General features: G+C 38.0%; 1 protein-coding gene across 1 annotated transcript in view; it reads left to right on the top strand.

Moving 5' to 3' along the window:
• The window catches only part of TFEC (transcription factor EC), a 41,115-nt gene extending 19,034 nt beyond the window's left edge, over positions 1–22,081 (top strand). The window contains exons 4-8 of the mRNA XM_074901678.1: positions 4,551–4,665; positions 5,529–5,585; positions 9,987–10,062; positions 20,632–20,779; positions 21,701–22,081. Coding sequence (XP_074757779.1) covers positions 4,551–4,665; positions 5,529–5,585; positions 9,987–10,062; positions 20,632–20,779; positions 21,701–22,081 — 777 coding nt within the window. The remainder of the gene's footprint in view (positions 1–4,550; positions 4,666–5,528; positions 5,586–9,986; positions 10,063–20,631; positions 20,780–21,700) is intronic.
• The last annotated feature ends 681 nt before the right edge of the window (positions 22,082–22,762 follow it).

The following is a 22,762-nucleotide window of genomic DNA, read 5'->3' as shown; positions in this document are numbered from 1 at the left end:
AGTCTGCCCTCTGGAGGTCCAAGGTAGCAGTTCTGCTGATCCCCCTCCTCCAAGAATCAAAAATGCTATCATGTTATGATTGTTATGCCCAAGATGGCTTCCAACCACCACATAACCCACAAGTTCTCTGCTCACAAACATCAGGTCTGGTGAGGTGCCTTCCCTACTTGGCTCACTCACCAGCTTTGTCAGGAAGTTGTCTTCCACACACTCCAGGAACCTCCTAGAGTGTGTCTTCTCTGTTGCATTTTATTTCCAGCAGACAGCTGGTAAGTTGAAAACCCCTATGAGAACAAGAGCTAGGTATTGTGAGACTTGTCCCATATGCTCATCTGCCTATTCATCCTGCTTGGGTCAGACTCCAACCATGATATCTGCCTTGCTGGCCTTCCCCTTGATTCTTATTCATAAACACTCAACCTTATAATCACCATCGTTAAGGTCTAGACAGTGAAAACATTCCCCAGCATATAGGGCCACCCCACCACCTCTTTTTCCTTGCCTATCCATTCTGGATTAACACATATATGAATCATTCTAATTAGTGAGGTTATAAGATTGTAGACATCAGTAGATGAATAACTTGGGTTTGGGTTTAATTCTCATCATTTCTACATGGAGTTATAACTCTGCTTTCCTAATGACTGATAAAAATTGCCAAATGATGAAGGGTAAATGCTGGAGACCATCTGTATGAACTAAAGATGATATGGAACATTTGGTAAAAAATTACATGACTTTTGCTGTTTGATGGAGGCATTAGTGCAACCAGACATAGACCATGGATAGATATTTACCTACAGCCCTGGACATGTGGAATGACACTACCCCAACAGTTCTGTAGATAGAAAGAGACATACGAACTCTTATCACTTCAGACAATAGCAGCTAAATTAGATAGAAGTACCTTCATTGACTGTGTAATCAAATTCAGATAAAACCTCTACCTGTGTTGCTGAGTTTACTCACCCTCCTCTGAACCCTCACACACTGCTGAACTTTCAGTTGTGTTGCTATTATTTTTTCATTATCAGCCAAGTTGGTCATTCACGACCTTTTCTGTTGGATTTGGACCTTGTTATTTGAATTCACTCCTTTGTGAATAGATTATTTAAACTTAACTATATTTTGGGGATAAAGATGAATTACTGCCTGAAAATTAGAAGAAATCATTGACGTATCATCTCAGGCATTTCTGTCAAACTATGGCTTACATCTTTGATTTTTTCATTAATGGTATTGAAAGTCTTATAAATTAAAAAGTTTACCACCAGCGTCATGTGTTATTGAACTCATGTACACACTCCTGTGTGAAATATGTAAAATATGATAGATATGCCTTTCTCATTTGTTTGATTATATATCTAATTTATTTATTATATTGTATTATTTTCAATGGTTACTATTTCCCAGCATTTCACAATGTCACAAGTGGTGTGCCTCAGGGCTCAGTGTTGGGACCATTTCTGTTTAACATCTTTCCTGATGATCTTGACAAGGACATAGAGTGCATCATCAGTAAGTTTGCAGATGACAACAACTTAAGCGGGAGTGTCGATCTGCATGAGGACAGGGAGGCTCTGCAGAGAGACTTGGATAGATTGGATCTGTGGGCCAACGTTAACAGGATGAACTTCAACAAGGCCCAGTGCCAGGTCCTGCACTTGGGCCACAACAACCCCCTGCATGGCTACAGGCCTGGGGAGGTGTGGCTGGAGAGCTGTCTGGAAGAGAAGGATCTGGGGGTTCTCATTGACAAGCAGCTGAACATGAGCCAGCAGTGTGCCCAGGTGGCCAAGAAAGCCAATGGCATCCTGGCTTGGATTAGAAATAGTGTGACCAGCAGAAGTAGGGAGGTGACAGTCCCCCTGTACTCTGCACTGGTGAGGCCACACCTGGAGTATTGTGTCCAGTTTTGGGCACCTCAACAAGAGAGAGATATCGAGGTGCTGGAGTGAGTGCAGAGGAGGGCAACGAAGCTGGTGAAGGGCCTGGAGAATAAATCCTATGAGGAGCGATTGAAGGAGCTGGGACTGTTTAGTTTGAGGAACAAAAGGCTGAGGGGAGACCTCATCACTCTCTACAACTACCTGAAAGGACATTGTAGAGAGGTTGGTGCTGGTCTCTTCTCACAGGTGATTAGTGACAGAACAAGAGGGAATGGCTTTAAACTGCAACAGGGGAGGTTCAGACTGGACATTAGGAAAAAATTTTTCACAGAAAGAGTGGTCAGACAGTGGAATAGGCTGCCCAGGGAGGTGGTGGAGTCACCATCCCTGGATGTGTTTAAGGGTTTTTGGATGAGATGTTGGGGAATACGGTGTAGGGGAGAACTTTGTAGAGTAGGGCTGATGGTTGGACTTGAAGATCCCAAGGGTCTTTTCCAACCTGAATGATTCTGTGTGATTTCACAAAAACAGTAGCCTAAGCCATATAACAACCTTATCCAAAGTCCACTGGAATAAGTGTAGGAGTCACACTGACTGTATTTTTTATATCATTCTGTTTCATATAATTTAAATAAAGCAAATTCATTTACATGAATGTCAGATGTAATTAAACATGAATCTAGAGCTAATAAAAGTTCAGTCTTGTAATGTAATTATACCATCTCTGGAACATAGCAAATGGAAAGGTAAAGCTGCAGTGAATTCTGTAATACTTCTCAGTTTACCACTCCGGAATGAAACAAAGGTGCTTAATGCGCGAATGCACTTAGCATTCAGTCCTGCATATTAAACATAGCTTGTTCTTGAGTAATACTCAACTGAATTCCAAACATTCTTTTAAAAAGTATTTTTATTGAGAGATCAAATATGTTAGCAGATTTTCAAAACTGCTTGGTGTTGTAATTTCTAATGGTATTTAAGAATTGTCAGTTCTCCTAAGTAATAAAACTCTTCTTTAAAAATGAGCATGTTATGTGTATTAAAAAAGAATCCTGGCTGCTTAATTTCACTGTAGTTTATACAGCTGGGAGAATTTAATACTAACTAGGATCTCAGATAATTTAGTAAAGTTATTAGTTAATTTAGTAAAATCCTTATTTAAAAATAAGACTTATTTAAAATTTCAGATTTAATATAAAGATATAGCAAACACTGCCATAGAACAATTTCACATTGAGCAGGTCATTGGGAAAGTGTCTCCATTCAAAATAACTTGTGGTGAAATTCACAGTCTCTACAAGAAAAGAAATAATCAGAGTCTAAAAAAAGCTGTTTCCTAGCAGACCTATGGTTGGTGTCTCAGTGACCTGCCTGAAAAATTCCAGGGTGTTTCCGGATCCATGGGTGCAGGGCAGATGTGTAAATAACATTTCCTTGTCTATGAAGAGAATTTTCTTAAATAACTCCCAATTTCCTTTCATGGTTTCTGTCTCAAGTCAGTATTTTTCCTCACTTCTTTCACCCACTTTTTCCTCCTTTTTTTTTTTTTTTTTCTTTTTCCTTGGCCGGGTGGACCCACACTCAATTTCTGAGTCCTTGTGTGTGGGCTACAAAAGAAAGCAAAATAACGTCAGCACAAAATTTATATGCATGAAAAAATGAAAAAGTACATTACTCTTATTGCCTTAGAAGGCAGTAAGAATGCAAGTATTCTTTGTGAATTTGGACTTGGACTCTTTATACAGTTGTTTTCACATGAGCTTACAGAAATATATAAGGTAAAGATCAGTGCTGAAGAGTTGGTTATATGGTCGTAGAAAATGAGAAAAACCTGAGCTGTTTTTTACAATTTACATATTATACAGTTATTTCAGATTTGTAAAATTATTCAAATAAAAGTAGTATTTAGTTAATTATCTGGAATCCATAGAAACATACTTTAGCCTTACTTGTCTTTAAGTGCATTCTGTGGGTTCATTTGAATAATATTATAACACATTTTGAAAGGTAATAAGGATAATGGTATACATAATCATGTTACACATGTTAAAATCTTTAGGTTATCTGGTCTATCCTGACAAGAGCAGTTTCTTTCCTTAAAACACATTCTTTGATGTTCTGTCCACTCTAGTTTTAACCATTGCATCTAACTGGGTCACTGAATCTTTATGCAGTTAAACCAGACACAGTATGAAGCACCAATTTGGAGTTTAGTGATGTGGTTAAAAAAATCACTGGGGAGTAGGTCAAAACCAGCAAGGTTATTTTTACTTTCAACCTAATTCATGTTTGAAGTGCAGTTGTGGTAATCCTGTTAGAGAAAAATACAGTATGGAAGTAATTGAAAAACAGACATTGGAAACAATATCATGCCATCACTCTGCATCTGAAACCCACACAAGCAGCGCTTAGAAAGCTGCTTGTGGAACAGTGGCAGACTGTGACCCTTCAACCCTTCATCTCAGTTTTACTTAATACCATATAATGGTAATCTTTCCTGTTAGACACATATACATAGCTCTTTCTAAAGAACATCAGACTTATATTCAAAGATGTTTGTTCTTTGTATTTATTTATTTTTAAAAAATCTTTTAAGCCTTTAACTTACTTTAATACTTTTTTTTTTTTTTTTTTCCTTCTTTCTTCCCACTACCCCTCAAGCTATCTAGCAGCATTTTGGATATATATAACAGTGACCAGGGAATGGCATCAGCTAATATGGGTCTCACAAATGCTTCTTGCCCACCTAATCTACCAGTAAAAAGGGAACTCACAGGTAAAAGAACTCTCAGATTTTAGTATTTTATAACTGCAGTACTGATGGTGTTTCTTTTCAAAGTTGAATAAATCTTACCCATGAAATAGATGTCCGTAATTAAATTCCTGAGAATTCTGCAGTTTGTAGTTTCATTTAAGGAAAAGAACAAACACCAAGGAAATGTTTTCTTTCTGTTTTCCTCTTTAGCAATTCCAAAACCATATTTGCCCTGTTCCTTATGAAGGTCATGTTTCTAATAATCTTAATTATTCTAGGAAACATAGTGGATTCTTCCACATGTTGGCTCCTGATCAATGGTATAAATAAATTATCATCCATTAAATTTGTTCCAGTGTAGAACAAATGGTTCTTTTAAAACATAACAATAAGGCTATTCAAGGTAAATTTCTATTAGTGGATTAACAACTTTAAAAGTTACATTCATTTAATCCAAAGAATGCTACCAACCATGTACAGTTTATTAGTGTCACTCAGAAGAAACAGTGAGTTTTTTCAATATCTTACAAATCTGATTAACTCTTGCATTATGGGATATACAAATCCATATTCACATTAGTGTACTGTAAGTTTGATGCTTATGTAAAATACAACAAATTGGAGAAAAATGCCCCTCTATGGCATTTCTATGTTCTCAAATAAAAAACGTGCAATAAAACAATCTTAAGCAACCTGCCAGACTTGCTCAAAATTTAGTACTGGTAGAATATAGATCTTCTTATGATCTTGTTTAATAATAAAAAGAGTAATGAAGTAAAAACACTAGAAGGCTGCTCTTTGTGACAAGAGGCCATTTTGAAAAAATGAAAAAGTACTGGAATTGCAACTTAAGGACTGTTTTAATAAATGTTACTTTCTGTCAGAAGCAGATACACGAGCAATGGCAAAGGAGAGACAAAAAAAGGATAACCACAATCTCAGTAAGTATATGTTAATCTTCCATCTCATTAAATGGAATGTATCACAAATGCAAAAATAATATACATTAGCTATCACATCTCTGCTCTTCTGCTAGATCAGCATCTTACCAGCGTAATCAAATTGAACCCAGACTGCAAACACAACTAACCACAGAGCTTTCTTCCCTGAAATTATTTTCTGTCTTTGACTTTTGTCTTTCAAAATACTTTGCATACCATAATGAATTTCTTTCTATAGCATCTCATGTTACTACTTTTTTATTCTATAATTATACATGTATCCTGCATGCTTTACTTGATGTTACCTCCAAGAATTACAGTCCAAACAGACAAGAAAGGAGGCAGATGATAAAAAAAACAACAGTGAAAATACAGTCTTCACACGTTACTGAAGTACCCAACTGAGAAGCTGTATCCCTCTATGGGTGATGGGAAGGAAAAAAAAATAATGTACAGAGGATATCAGACAACTTCTAAATGCTAGTTATGCACCTAAAGTTGTGGAAATTGTATATCACAATAGAAGATGAGGGCAGGACTGGGTGAGACTCATGGTGCTCTCTCTTTGCTCTGATATACAAGCCCTCTAACCTCTGTAGACTGGTATACACTTCTGTTTCCTTTATAGAGAACAGTGCATCCATGTATAGATGTTAGATACTTCAGCTCTAGAGGAATATTCTTTTGTAGTTTAGACTTAGAGCACAGTGTGTAAAAAATAAATTTATAAAATAAACAATAAATTATTATAAATTATACTTATAAAAACAAACAACATTTTGGTTTATCCAGAGAGAAAAAGAAAAATTATTGCTGAAAGAAGATTGCCTATAAAATTAGGCAATTTTTCCCTCTAAAGACTAATTTGAAACAAAAAACCTGAAGGATTCTTTTTAGAAAGTATTGAATAAAGCAGCTGCAATTTCCATTTTTCCTTTCCACTTTTTCCAGCAGAAATAGTCTGGGAGATGGGCTCAATGATTCTTCTGAGTATCTTCCAACTTCAGATAGTCTATGATTCTATGAATTTAAACCTAAATTGGCAATTAGTCAATAGACACTATTTATATCTTTGTTATCTTATTTATCAGTTGTTTCTCTGGCTATTCTGATAATTTTAGAAAGATTTATGGCTTTACTTGCATGAAATTATGTACCTGGAAGTATACATCCACTGGTACAATATGCCAGCAACCTCTGTGGACAACTTTCTGTTACTTAGACTTTACAGAAAGCAGGATTATTTCTGTTTGTACATTTTTGTGGATTACAGATAGACCATGTAGATTTTTAGGCCCGCTGCTAGCACATCTCCTATCTCCTCTGAAGTGCCTGTGCTGCTGCTGCCTGTATTGTTTGGGCAGGAATAGGGAGTTTTGCTGTTCTAGGAAAGGTGATGGGTAAGAGCTGTCTGGAACTGAAAGGGAAAAGACTGGCGCATGGATACAGTGCCAGGTCTTACCATTGCATCTACTGTTTGTTTTGGCTCTGAGATCACACTTCCTGAACACAGAAGACATGTCTGAGAAATGTCCCTCACCACTGGCAACTGAGCTGAAGGCTGTATGCCAGGATAACACACAGATATGCCACATCTCTGCTGGTTTGGCTCCAGGTGTATACTTCAGAGTTCAAAGTCTCTCTGGAGATAGCTCTACTATCTGATGGCTTGGATATATTAATGAATTACATATAAAGGCTTTATTAGTATGATTTACTCCTTTATGAGTACCAGCTTTTTTAGAAATGGTCTGAAAAATCAGTTTCTAGAACTTGATAAGATTTATACAAACATTCATGTTTTATGTTGAATTAAGGTCCACATTTTACAGAAATGTTCTCGTACCTTTTAGTACTGAAGAGGAACTAGAAAAAAGTTCCCTTTGAAAGTATAGATCCTCAGTTAAACCCTGAAAGGCATTTAGATTTAAGATTCATGTAACAGCAAGAGTTTAAACCATTACTAAACGTATTTTGTTTGGGTTTTTTGTTGGGTTTTGTTTGTTTGTTTGTTTTTTCCAAACAAATAATTAAGGGTGTAATGTTTGTTTGTTATATGGTCATCTTGTCCCTGAAGTTTGAAAAATAATTTTCTGGTTTGGCTTTGGTATAACTTGGTATTTGAAATATTATTGATAACTCAGGATACCACATAAATCAGAACATAAGACATAAATCAAAAAAACTCTATTGAAACGTGTTTCCAAGCATCAGAATTTCCCCTCTAATTCACTAGTATAACCATTGGAAGTTTCTTCTCAGGAAAAACTAGAGAAATAGAAAGAAAAAGAATTCTGTAAGTGTCCACTTGTAAAGAAATTTTTTTCTTTGACTTGTTTTGGAGCCAATGATTAGTTAGCTACTTTTTAATGAGTATCTTGCAGAGTCTTTCCACACTGAAATTATTAATTAAACAACAGCTATTATGCCATATGATTGTACAGTTAATGCACATTCTTTAACTCTGTTTGCTCTGCCATTATTTTGCCAACACACTTGAACTGTATCTTTTAAATGGTTCAGTTGCTACATGCTTTTGTACACTGTGTTCTCCTACGAGATCCAGCACATTCATGCCAATGGGATGCAACAGGTCACTTAACAGTACACTGAGGAGGATTATAACTCTGTCTCCTGAATATGTGAATTTTGACTGCAAAACCTGAGATGCTTGATCTGTTGAGTGAAATTCCTGATTTTAGAGAGAGTAAAACAAGATAATATGTCTTACCAGGGCAGATCACTTCATCAGGGTAAATAATAACACATTTGGAGTTCCCTGAGCTGGAATCAGCTAGGGAGGAAACAACTGATGTTCACAAACCTAAGAGCCTCACACAGACAGGAAGAAAAAACACCTTGATGTATCAGAAGAAGTAAAGAACTAGAAGTGATCTATGTGGTGGGGCTGAGATTGAAAGCAATATGCTTTCATGACTGTGAGAAGGTTGAAGTCAGCCTAACAAGACCCACCAGGCTGCCCTTGGCTGCACACTTCTAATTTAACTCTATCAGGCTTTCTGTACTTATATTCAAAATTAAGATATCAAACTTTAAGTGCACATTGATACATAGATGGGAGGAGCATGTATCCATTCTGCCCATGTTCTAGGCTGACCAGGTCTGGTCTGATAGAGTACAGTGACAAAAGCACATTGAGCCCGAGGTAAGGTCTTCCAAGAAACAAGGGATAAGAGAAACAGCTTAATGCAGTTCTAGTGATGCACCAAAGCTGTATCCTGTTCATTCAGTGAGGTTTGAATTGATTTAAAGTACAACGTGGTGGAAGTGACCAAAAGTGTGGATTCAGTAGAACATAATTTCTGGTCTCTGACAGCTAGCAGCAACACAACAGGACTAGGTTCTCACTGAATATACTTTCTGTGTCACATTTATATATAAGAAATCCCCCAAAGCCATGAGATGTCCTCTGGGCCTATCCATTAGAAAATGTGAAGTTTCTGCATGTAAAGTAGCTGGAGAAATACTGGTGAGGAAGTAAAGGAGAATTCTCTCTAAATTAGTGAAATGAGAGGCAGAAAAGTGACAGGCCCTTTGTGCAGAGAAGAGTCACATATCCAGCCTGGATACCGGTACAATGTGGATGAAGTGGACTGAAAGCACAGAAAGGGGAAACTAATTTTAAGAGACTTCTCCTTTTTCCTTTCTAACTAAATTACAAGTAAATGAAAATACCATACATAGTCTTAAGAGAAGCATAAATGTAAATACAGATAACTTTTTTTTTAATTGTTTAAATTACATTTTTCTTCATTTTCTGTGTGTTTAAAAAGTTACAGTACCACACTTGTGTTGTCCATCACCAAAGGAAACAGATGTGCTGGGGTTGAATCATTACTGGGACACAATCTTTCTCTGTTTCAGTGGAGGAATATGGTTGCAGTTATGCCCTCTCTGTGGTTTGCAGTGCTGATAAGCATACATAAGGGATACTGACGCTGTTAAATGTGATCTGTAGCAGGAGTTCTGCCAAAATATGGAATGCTGGATGAGTTGTCTTGTGTCCCTGTTGAAGTCATCAGTAAAACTCCACTAAGCTGAAAACTCTGTTGCGTGGGATCAGGGTGAAGAAAACGTACATAAATATATTTAAAAAAGAAGTGATAGCTCACATTTAGACCATATATGACTGTTTCATTCTCTAGGGGTCTAGTTGTAAGGGGGGGAAGAAACATACAGCTAGGGTGAGATACAGAGATGATACTAATCATGAGGTTTGTCCTGAGAGTCAGACAGGTAAGAGATCATGTTGGGACTTCTATTTGAGGAATAACTTTTCTGTACATTGACAGATTTTTTTTTTATCTAATTAAAATTTTTTATGTTGAATTTCTCCAAGAATATTTCACCATAAAAATAGTAACTGTTTCTTTTTAACAGTTGAGAGAAGAAGAAGGTATAATATTAATTACCGAATCAAGGAGCTTGGAACACTCATCCCCAAGTCTAATGATCCGTGAGTTCAACAGTCTTTCTTATAATAATGTTTATAGTTTAAATACAGGGGAAAAAAAAAAAAAAAAAAAAAAAAGACAGTTGCATATACTGGCTATAGGATTGAGTAATGGGATACAAAATTTTCTATGCTGGGTCACTGGCTCAGATCAAGCTGTTAAAGTAACAAACCTTTTACAGATATTTGGTGCCTGTTGGGAAAACTTATGTGAAAGGTTAATAAAATGAAAGCAATTCCAGGGTGTTTAAGAGAGACTGACACATCAGGGGGAAAAACAGAAACCAAACAAAACCAAAAAGAATCAAAAAAGGAGACAAACAACAGAAAGTCCAGCTTTCTGTCCCTGGGAGCAATTGTCTGGTGTCTCTGGAGAAGGGAGTGATACTTTCAGCCCTAGCCATGGGCCCTCTAGTGGGATAAAACAAAATGCGTGTTGTCACTGTCTGCCCTTTGCTTAAGAAAAAAAGAAAATCAGCTTAAGAGTCTGTAGACAGCATTTTTCAAAAGTCCTCCACTCAGTGGAGGGAAACAACAGTCCTAAAGTGACAAGATAAAAATAGTAATTTCTATAATAATATAATTTTATACTAATGCATATACTTACAGTAACACAAAATGCATATTGCTTAAACTATACCTGCATTCCCCGAAAGGTAATATTTGCCATCAGTATGAAAAAAGCCACCTCGGTAGGAAAGCCTGTTGCAGGATTAAAAATGACAATTCAGAGTGAGAGTTAATGATGAACTTCAGCCTTAGATTTTTCATGTCACTCAGGGAACTCAGGAACATGCACTGGCATGTTTATGACTCACATAAAATTGATTATAAGGGTTTTGTCTTCATAATTTGCATGTCAATACAGACCTGCCTGATACCTGAAATTAAAACATCTATTGATATTTTAGCCTTTTTTTTTTTTCCTTAGGACTAAGAAACTTTTTATTATATTAAAGATTTCTATAACCATATAAAGCTGTGTGAGACTTACAAGTACAAGGTTGGCATGACAAGCCACTTGGAGTGAAATCACCAGAGAGAAAACATCCATTTTAGAGAATTCATGAACTTGTCTCCTTCTACAGCGTCCACCCAAGATTAGACAAATGGGCATGTTCTTGTTATTAATATAGAATTAGGTATTACAGCTGAGTTAAAATAAGAAGTGTTTTAAGTACCTAAATAAAGTTTTGGCCACACATGATCTGTTGCAAACACACACTGATAGAAGAGTTTTAATTTTGCTGGTACATCTTTCAGTATTCAAGACCATTTGGGAAAATAATTGAAAGCTTTCTCAGAAAAACAGTGGATGGCGCTGTTGGTTTGCAGCTATAAAGCAATAATGGAAGTAAGTTATACTGCAATTAGAAATTGGCATGAGGTACAAACTCCTGTTGTGATTTCTGATTGCCCACAGAGGTGTTTCAGTTACATGTTTTGGTCTGGATTCAGGTTTAGTTTATGATCTTACTCAAAACATTAATAGCTAGAGCAACCAATTGCTTTGAGCACAAGTGTAGTGAAGACAGGGTGGAGTGTCTTTGCATTAGAATCAGGGGAAGGCCAACAGGGCAGATGTTGTAGTGGGAGTCCACTATAGGCCACCCACCTAGGACAGAGAGGTGGATGAAATATTCTATAGGCACTTAGGAGAAATCTCATGATCGCTTGCCCTTGTTCTTGTGGGAGACTTTAACTTCCCAGACATCTGCTGGAGATACAACACAGCAGAGCAGGACCAGTCCCAGAGATTGCTGGAATGTGTGGGAGACAACTTCCTGACACAGCTGGTGAGTGAACCGGCCAGAGAAGGTGCCCTGCTGGATCTCCTCTTTGTGAACAGAGAAGGACTGGGAGATGATGGGGTGGTTGGAGGGTGGCTAGGGCACAGTGATCACGAAATAATAGTGTTCTTTATTCTTAGAGAGGCCAGGAGAGGGTCAAGCAGGACTGACATCCTGGACTGCAAAAGGGCTGACTTTGTCTTGTTTAGGCACCTGCTTGAAAGGATCCCTTGGGAGATGGTCCTGAAGGGTACAGGGGTCCAGGAAGGCTGGGTGCTCTTTAAGAAGAAAGTCTTAATGGCTCAAGAGCAGATGGTCCCCAGGTGCTCTAAGATAAGCTGGTGACAGGGAAGACCGCTCTGGCTGAACAGGGAGCTTAGGCTGCAACTCAGGGGAGAAAAGGAGAGTTTACAGCCTTTGGAAGAAGGGGCTAGCCACACACACTGATTACAAAGAGGCTGTGAGGCTGTGCAGGGTGGAAATCAGGAGGTCTAAAGCCCAGCTGGAAACTAATCTGGCTTCAGCAATCAAGGACAACAAGAAATGTTTTTATAAGTATGTCAGTAGCAAAAGAAAGACCAGGGAGAGCCTCCATCCCCTGCTAGACACAGGATGAAACATGGTAACAAGTGATGAGGAAAAGGCTGAGGTGCTAATTGCCTTCTTTGCCTCAGTCTTTAATAACAAGACTAGTTGTACTGAGGGAATCCAGCCTCCTCAGCCAGAAGACAGAGACTGGGAGAATGACCCCCCCGCAATCCAGGAGACAGTGAATCTACTGCATCACACAGACACACACAAGTCTATGGGACCAGATGGGATACACCCGAGGGTGCTGAAGGAGCTGGCTGGGGTGCTCGCCAGACCACTTTCCATCATTTACCAGCAGTCTTAGCTGACCGGGGAGGTCCCAACAGATTGGAAATTGGCCAATGTGATGCCCATATATAAGAAGGGTCTGAAGGGTGATCCAGAAAATTACAGGCCTGTCAGCTTGACTTTGGTGCCTGGGAAGCTGATGGAGCAGCTCATCCTGAGTACCATCACACAACACCTGCGGGACAACCAGATGCTCAGGCCCAGTCAGCATGGGTTTATGAAAGGCAGGTCCTGCCTGACAAACCTGATCTCCTTCTACGACAGGGCGACCTGCTTATTGGATGAGGGAAAGGCTGTGGATGTTGCCTACCTTGACTTTAGTAAGGCCTTTGACACCATTTCCCACAGCATTCTCCTGGCAAAACTGAATGCTTGCAGCTTGGATAGGCACATACTTTGCTGGGTAAAAAACTGTCTGGATGGCCGGGCCCAAAGAGTTGTGGTGAACGGAGTTAAATCCGGTTGGTGGCCAGTCACGAGTAGTGTCCCCCAGGGCTCGGTTTTGGGGCCACTCCTGTTTAACATCTTTATTGATGATCTAGACGAGGGGATCAAGTGCACCCTCAGTCAGTTTGCAGATGACGCCAAGTTGGGTGGGAGTGTTGATCTACTCGAGGGTAGGGAGGCTCTGCAGAGAGACCTGGACAGGCTGGAGCCATGGGCTGAGGCCAACTGGGGGAGTTTCCATAAGGCCAAATGCCGGGGGCTGCCCTTGGGCCACAGCAACCCCCAGCAGCGCTACAGGCTTGGGGAGGAGTGGCTGGAGAGCTGCCAGTCAGAGAGGGACCTGGGGGTGCTGATTGACAGCTGGCTGAACAGGAGCCAGCAGTGTGCCCAGGTGGCCAAGAAGGCCAATGGCATCCTGGCTTGTGTCAGCAATAGCGTGGCCAGCAGGGACAGGGAAGGGATCTTACCCCTGGACTCAGCACTGGTGAGGCCGCCCCTCGATTCCTGTGTTCAGTTTTGGGCCCCTCACTACACAAAGGACATTGAATGACTCGAGCGTGTCCAGAGAAGGGCAACGAAGCTGGTGCAGGGTCTGGAGCACAGGTCGTACGGGGAGCGGCTGAGGGAACTGGGGGTGTTTAGTCTGGAGAAGAGGAGGCTGAGGGGAGACCTCATCGCCCTCTACAGCTCCCTGAAAGGAGGGTGCAGAGAGCTGGGGATGATCCTCTTTAACCAAGTAATAAGTGATAGGACAAGAGGGAATGGCCTCAAGTTGTGCCAGGGAAGGTTCAGACTGGGTATTAGGAAACATTTCTTTACAGAATGGGTTGTTAGGTGTTGGAATGGGCTGCCCAGGGAGGTGGTGGAGTCCCCATCCCTGGAGGTGTTTAAGAGTCGGGTTGACATAGCGCTGAGGGTTATGATGTAGTTGGGAACTGTCAGTGTTAGGTTAATGGTTGGACTAGGTGTTCTTCAAGGTCCTTTCCAACCTAGCTGATTCTGTGATTCTGTAATCACTTAAACTCTTCTTAAAATGAATGATCTGGACCCGAAATTTTGCTTCAGATAGTGGATGTTGCATTTTACCCACAGATTTGGATTTTGTTGCCTGCTGAAAAAGTTTCAGGTGTAGATCCTGAAGACATCGCCTTTTCTTGTTTAAGTCTGAAAACCCATGTCTGATTTCAGGAGTGTGACAGCCCCAAAGTGGTTTATGTTAAGTCCTTCTGAGGACTGGTCTCTTCAAACGGGTGGTAATCAGTACTCCTTTTGAAAATAGAACCGTTTAAAAGCTTTCAACCTGGTGTTAAGAAAAAAGAGGTATTAAAAGGTGCAGGATGCTTTTGAAAAACTAGGTTATAACATTGCTATAGCTTGGTAGCAGGTTAAATTAATACAAAGAAATGTAAACCTATCTTTTTATATTTGTAGATGAAAATACATTAATTTGACCATGTTGTTTCGCTGGTTGAGCAGTTCAAATTATTATTTCTTTCTGGTATGGTTTTGTGTGGCCAAATCATAATTCAGTGTTCTTACCCTGTCTTTCAGTTCTTGCTTTTTCCTTCATAACACCTTACTGTGCCCCCAATCTGCCCCCTTCTTCTTTGAAAGAAAGAGATGTATCATCTCTTACAATACTTTATCTGTAACATTTTATCACACATAGCATTTTCACCTCATATATTGATTTTAGAAGATTCTTCTTATAGTGGGAACTTAGCTGTAAAAGAGAAACCTTACTGATGCTTGGACTAATGACAGTGAAGAAAATCAGCCTTTGCATTGAAGAGCAAATACTACTATAACTAAGCATGCCTGTCCCAGATGGCTTGCTTCAAGAAGATTACATTCAGACTCAGGAACAGAGAAGGACATTTTTGATGCTATTTGGAAACCTTTTATGATTTATATTTCTTAGAAGTGGTGTGTGGGGTTTTTATTTCACTTTTGTTTTGTTAGTTATATAGTGAACTTGTTTGGCTCCTGCAGAGCTTCCACAGAGAATTTCTTTTAACTGGCTTAAACCCCTATTCTTTTCACTTTTTTTTCCTTTTAATTTAATGATGAAAAGTGTGGATTACATTCCTTAAATGAATGGGTGTTTTAAGTTCACTTCATCAACATTAGAAAATGGAGATGAGTTGCAAAGAACTTTGACTCTTTTGTTTAATTTTCAGTGCTTAGATATCCAAGTAGTAGATGATTCAGAAATGCAAAACAGTTATACAGAATAATTCAAAAATAGAATTTAAAAAAGGCCTAAAATACCCAGTCATATTTTGCTGAAAACTCATAACCTCCTTCTTTAAATACACCTACCATTCCGTTCAAGGTTCCTTTGTGTTCAGCCTGTCAGAATCTAGGTGTGAGAGTCTGGAAATGCTTATGCAAGAACTGTTTTATGGTAGCTAGAATAGAATTGTCAGAAATACTAAGAAGAAAAAACCCTTCCTTTAAGAAAACTAGTAATTTTACATAACTGGGATGTTAAGAAAACCACTGAGGATTTGGGCAGAAGTAGTGGGCTGCTCTCACTCTGTCCTGTCTGCTCACTGCATCTTCCTGTGCCTGACCTTCTCTCTGTTGACAGACCTGCTAGTGGTCAGCACAGCCACACAAAGGAAGAGTTTGCGTACACTCATGCTATTATAAACTGGAAACTTGTCTCTTTCAGAAGATTACACTTTGTAATTGTGCAGGTCATGAAAACAAACACAAAGTCTTTCGAAGTATTTATTTGAGCAAGCATAGTTTACAGCTAATTTTTCAGAACTAGAGAAAGAAATTGTCTGCAAACATAATTTCAACTTCACTAATGTATTTATTATTAGTACCTGTTCTGTGGCTGGCAAACTCTGTGACTATCATCCTCTCCCAAACTCTGTTTTCAATAACTGGTTTTAATCTTAGATGATTAGATGCTCTCATCCTTCCTACAGGAGTTTAACTTGTCTAGACTAGTGAAGCTCCTTTGACTTCAACAAAGTTACTCTAATGGAAATGAGCTGAAGATCAATCTCCTGGTTATGTTTCTTTTCTCCTAAATGAGAAACTCTCCCAGGTGAGAGTTACATGTTTTGATCTGGACATTGGAGAATTGCGGAGAGATTCAGCTGGTAAAGTTAGAAGGAGCTAGGGTTCAGAGACCCATAAAACACATGGGTTTTTACTTATTTGCTATTTTTCCATGCAAATCATGTTAAGTGTGGTGGACCTCCGTTGGTTAAACTGGATAATACATGCATAGCTTGCTAAAAATTTTAAATTAGTATACCACATGCACACACAAAGACACAGTCCTTCTTTGCAGAGGTCCTTGCTGATGACCAGATCAGCAAAACTTCTCTCCACTGCTCTCCACTGACTTGTGCACATGTAGAGTTTCTCATGTTTCAACATTTAAAAGATGAAGCCTTACATACATAAATAAAAATTAAGAATAAGGGAAAAAAAAAAAAAAGAAAGGAATTAATAGGCAGTGAAAGAATAAAATGAAAAGAAGAATTCCGGTAGCCTCCAGAGACTTTTTGACCTACATCTAACTTTGTAGGTTCAAAACAGTTATGAATGTAACTCTTCTGTCTGTTTTTATGAAGTAGTTTCCAAAAAAATGACTAAAAACTGTCAGTGGCTGCTCAGTTTTTAAAGGTTCTTAAATGGGATAGTAGGCCTTGTCATTTCAATATTTATCTCTATTTTATACTGAGCAAGCACAATATATAAATCCTTAAAAAACAAAAGACACAATTTCCTAGTGCCGTTTTTATAATTTTTCAGATAACTTTATTTGCACCCAATTGAGAATTCAGCATTTTCAGAGAAATAATAGAAAACCAATAACAGATCAGAGAATTCTGAATCCTTATGCAATTGTTGTGCTTAGATTTAATCTACCTTCAAATGCTGAGGCTTTTTTTTATTGTCATCATAGATGAATCTGCTTGCCTGCCTGCTGAGCAGAGCTAGATACATTGCATACTATGGCTATGGAGGCACCTCCCCCATATTATTCCCCACATTTGCCTTCATCCTCACTAGGTATATTGCTACTCTTCCAACCCTAGACATCTGCATAGACGCTTTGTTTCCCCATAGCACTGTCCTGTGAATTCTGCATAGTGCTCTGGCCTAGAATGGATGGAGAGTGTCTGCAGTGCAGAACCAGCACAGACATCTTCAGTACTTTATTTTGGTCCTGGTATGGAGAGACATGGATTGAAAGACATGTTGACTTCTAAGGCCACCAGCTGATCCTTTGCTGTGTTGCTTTCAGACACTGGAAGATTTAACTTCAATATTCCTTATTTAATAAGACATCAACCAGTATATGTATATATCAGTAGAGATATAGAAAATATATGGGATACATGGCTACACAGACACACACATAGAATAATAGTGTCTTAAATGATAATAGTAGCCACAGAATTTTCATTCTAGAACTCCATGATAGTTTTGCCTCTCAAATTTGTAAATATTACCAGAAGAGATATCTATCCATATGTATCACATGCAGAAGCTGACCAGCTTCATCTCTGGCAGTTTAAAACCAGAAATTAGCCTTCCAGCGGAGATTTATTTCAACCTATGAAAAAAATTATTATTACCGTATATGTAAAAATTCAAATTATCAAGGCAACTTGAACTAAAAGTAAGCAATATCACAAAGGCTGTCAATTATGTGTGGCATAAATGAATATAATCACAAAAAGATTCCAAATAAAGCCATGAATATATGACTTATTCATATGTCAGTCAGAAAAAATAACAAAAAAAAAAATATTTTCATCTGAACTTGATTTTGAATTCATAACATCTTATAACTGACTGAAAATTGTTTGTGAAATCACTGTGAAATATTTGCCAAACATATGATATATGCATATTTTTCTCCTGTTCTTACACATCCGAATTATTAATCCAGCTATGGATTAATTTCTAATTTCATATTGCTACATTTTTATGTTCAGACCATCGTCCAAAACTGCCTGACCTCCCTTACCTAGGCAGATTGTGTTTCTCCAGAGTTTATACTACAGGCATTCTTATTACTGTAGCGCTTTTCAAACTTGCCATGAAAATTTCCTAAATCAGTCTTTTTCACTTGAAATTAAACACAAGCCTACTGTTATTCTGAGCTATATATAGTTCATATCTGAGATGACAGTGACGATTCCCAGTTTGAAATGTTGTCCTCCTAACATTAACTGCTCCTATTTAGTATAGGAGTGCTCTGGTGTAGACAGACAGGCAACCTCATTGCCTTTCAAACTCCACTGCAATTCAGGGGTAAATAGGGACCTCTCAGTATTTGACCTAACTTTCCAAAAGTGTCTGAAGAAAACAAGATTATAATGTATTGGTGTCAGCCAAGGATTTGTCCAGAAAATAAGCATCATGTGTACTAAAAACTTCCTTAAGCTTTACAGTTTGAACATAAGTATCCCACATGCAGGGAGAAAGTTCTCTCCTAGGAGGGAGTCCATGGGATGCTGGCAGGAAAATGGTCTGTCCTCCCACCTGGGCAAGAAGTACAGGGAGAGGAAGGAGGAGGCAGAGGGGCTGCCAAGAGGTGATTCAGCTATCATGAGGGAGACAGGTTCTGCTCTTGGCTCCCATTCCCACCTCTGCTTTATTTTTTTGATTAGGGAATGTCTAAATGAGAATACATACCCACTTCAATGAGCAGCCTCTGATATTTTGGCTTTGCAGACAGCGTAGTCTGAGACAATAATTATTTTCTCTCCGACCTCTTCACCTTCTAATCCTGAAAGCTGTTCATTCCTGGCCTGCACCACTAGGACGAGGGGAGGTCCCAGTATGCTGGAGCCCCACGGTTTTGTGCTGCCCAGAGAGGACAGAGATGTGAATTTGAGCCCTCTCTGATCAAAAAGATGGTTCTCCCAAATCTCTAGCAAATGACTTAAACTCTAGGATATGGTTAAACACTGTGATGCTTTGTCACAAGTAATTTTGCATATTCTTCTGAGCATCTTTAAAGCTATCAGCTCCATAAGTTTTTTTTCTGAGTACAGTGCATTAGGAAAGGCCAGGTAGTTTGGGTCCCTAAATCCTGTACCTCCCTGACTTTTGTCCTATACATTCAGTAGAAAGACTACTACCTTGGTGGAAGTTTCTAAGGGTGCTTAGCCTTGGGATAAGGGTGCAAATTTCCTTAGGCACTGTGTAAAGCATAGGCACTTCGGCAATAAATCTGCTTCAGATCACAGTTTTATTCACCATAGGTGAGCATGGGAGTAGTAACAAGTCTCATTATCTAAAGCAACCAAGGAAAAATGGAAAGTGATGATTAACTGGAATATAATTTATGTTTCTTTTTGACTCTATCAATGCCAGCGTATATGTATTTAGTATAGGTACTAAAGAAAATGCACTAAGATGGTTATTCAGGCCACTCTGAACCTCAGGTTCTTACCAGTTTAAATAGGTTTTTCCTTCTTAGCGTTGTTTTATAGGACCAGAACCTCTGCTAATCTTCTTTTTGGCATAAGCCATCTTGCAGTGAAGTGGATACTCTGGATAAATACTTTTGTATGTATATTTAATGCAGCAGGTAATCCTGTATCATAAAATACTGAACTTTATTAGAAATTAAACGTTTTCAACAAATTTCATTCTTGTTCCAAGACCTCTGAGGACTTACATAAAGTAATACATGGAAAGCTGGTAAATGGATACATGAGAGTTCTTGAACAGACGCATTTGAAGTGTATTGTTGTTAGTAAGACTGCTTGTAAGCTCAAATTAAACCATTATTTCCTGAATGATGGACAGGTTTAATCTTATTTTTTTGCAAAGTGCTTATTTTGAGTTGGGGTCTGCATGTAGCTGTGGAATTTAACTTGGTTTATATTGTTTCAAGATTTTTGAACGGGATTTTTATCATTCCATAGCCATTATGGTTATGAAAGTGAGATTTGTCTGGTCTATCATCAATGAGGAGTGGCATTCAGCACAGACCATTTTTTTCTCAACAAGCATAAAAGCAACCTCATTAGTAAGTCAGGTAAAAGGAGTAGTATATTCAAAATGATCTTTAAAAATTTAAGCTTAAGTCCTCAGTAATGTATATTTCCTAGTTCATTAATGCAGAAATACTGCACATAGATTTTAATCTTAGAGTTAATAATAAAAGCAATTTTCACTAAAAATATAAAAACTGTAATGGTAGAATCATGATATTGCATTTAGCTCTCCCACAAAAAGTCACTTTATTACTTTCTTTTGACACTTATTTTCATTCTGGGATTAATTTTACTATATAAGGGCTTCTTAACTATTCTATTAAAATTTCCATTCAGAAGCAATAATATCTAAGAGTGAATAATAGTCATGTAAATCATTATTTCATATTAATGTAAAAGATTTTGTAAGTTCTTATGAATTCTGCTGACATGCACAATTGTGAAAAGGTTATCTCTACATTCTGCAGTGATATGCGCTGGAACAAAGGAACTATTTTAAAAGCATCAGTGGAGTACATCAAGTGGCTACAAAAAGAACAACAGAGAGCCAGAGAATTAGAACACAGGCAGAAGAAATTAGAGCATGCTAACAGAAGACTTCTACTCCGAATTCAGGTTTGTGTAAGAGCGTCACCATGAACTACAAAGCTTCCTCAGTATTTATCCCTCATCAAATTTTATTAATCTATATAATTTTTGCCAAATGATATTTATTAGAAATTAATTGACTTTCCCTATTTATTGTTGTATATTGAGGATGGGGTGGTTTTTAGATTTCTAGGAAATTTCTTTGATAATTAGAATTTACATAAAGGAATACATGGAAAGTTAATGAAGTATTTGTACAAACAGTTTCCTTATGTATGTGTTAGAGCCAGAGAAAGGCAAAAAAAGAAGCAAAAAAGTATATCCCTACATCCAAAAATCAATACTAGACACAAAATTTCTTTCAGTATTTTAATTTTCCCTTTATAACCATTCCACATGTTACACTTCCTTGGGCACAGTGTGCCATGTTATACCTTTTTGTGACATGAAGCAACAGAATATAGCTCTGCATGGCTTGAAATGCAAGATTTGAATACAGCCACATATGAAGATGAGATAGATAGACAGACAGACAGATATAAAATCAGTCATCTTCTATATGGTGATTCACACATATATCTGTATAACATAAGCATCATCAAGTAAAGTATCTTCTGTTTCTCTGGATAACAGTTGGTAACAAACTCGAAAGTTGCAACATCTTTCTGTCACCTTTACTGGGTTCAGTATGCAATGGTTTTAGAGAGGCTGTCCTGCCTCTTATGTTTCTGCAGGACAGTTGCTTAACAGGAGGGTAAATAAAAAGAAAACCACTTGAGTGGCATATTTTCATAGATTAACAATTGAATATTTTAAAATGTAGTCTCACAACTGGACAAAAGGTATAATTAATTTGCATGTACAATCTGTATACTTATTGGAATAGTTCTGAAGACACTGTTTTGTCTTTTAAAGTCATTATCTAATTGTTTTTGTTTGAAATGTCAGGAACTAGAGATCCAGGCTCGTGCACATGGCCTTCCAGTCATGTCTTCAGTCAGTGTTGTGGATTTAGCTGCACAGGTCATCAAGCAACAGTCTTATCCAGAGGAGAACTCTGTCGACTACTCTCAACAAATGCCTCTGACACATGGACCAAGTTCTGATGTTTGCAATGGATCTACAGCCTTTTCAGATCCACTTTCACACTTCACGGATTTGTCCTTCAGTGCAGCTTTAAAAGAAGAGCAACGGCTAGAGGAAATTCTACTGAATGACACAGTGTCACCATTTGGAACAGACCCACTGTTGTCCTCCACGTCTCCGGTCGCATCAAAAGAGAGCAGCAGGAGAAGCAGCTTTAGCACAGATGATGGAGATGATTTATAAAAATGGAAAGGGTTTCATACTTCTCTAAATCAACTGCTAAAAGACTGAGATGAACATAAGCATGGTGTTTGTGCTTATTTTAAATATGAATAAGGAGAGCCACTGTGAAGATAAGTTACTACATGGCAAAGGTTTAAATAAGTCCTTACTTCACAGGAAAATGAGATGGACATAAACTCATATCACTTTGCCCCAAATTCACACCCTCCATTCACAGCTGACATTTGCACATATCTTTCTTCACTGGGAACATTTTTACTATCATTCCATGACTTTTTACAACACTATGAAAATGATTACCACAAAAGGAATACCCATGTTACAAAAGTGTATTCAAACTCTTCAATCTGCACTGACTTTTCTCTGCTATAAACATTAGTCATTTGTTAATTTCTTTCTTTTTTTTTTTTTTTTTTTTTTTCGTTATAACTAAAAAGTCTACAAAATGTGAAACAAGGAACTATTTAAGCTGGGAACTGTAGAGATGTTACAGGATTTAAAATCTGTAAAAAACAGATGGTAATGCTTTCGCACAAGTGAAGTGAACATGAAATTTAAACTGTGTAGGCTTCTCTTTAAAAGGGGAAAATCCATTAAGCTTTTCATGAAATTCCATTTTTTAACAATTTCATTTGTAGAAAAAGAACAGACTTTTAATATATATTTTAATGATACAGAAGG

This window comes from Athene noctua, chromosome 3 (assembly GCF_965140245.1).
Source record: "Athene noctua chromosome 3, bAthNoc1.hap1.1, whole genome shotgun sequence".
NCBI classification, from domain to species: domain Eukaryota; kingdom Metazoa; phylum Chordata; class Aves; order Strigiformes; family Strigidae; genus Athene; species Athene noctua.
Note: the sequence above shows the minus strand (reverse complement) of the source record. Positions and strands in the feature narration are given on the sequence as shown.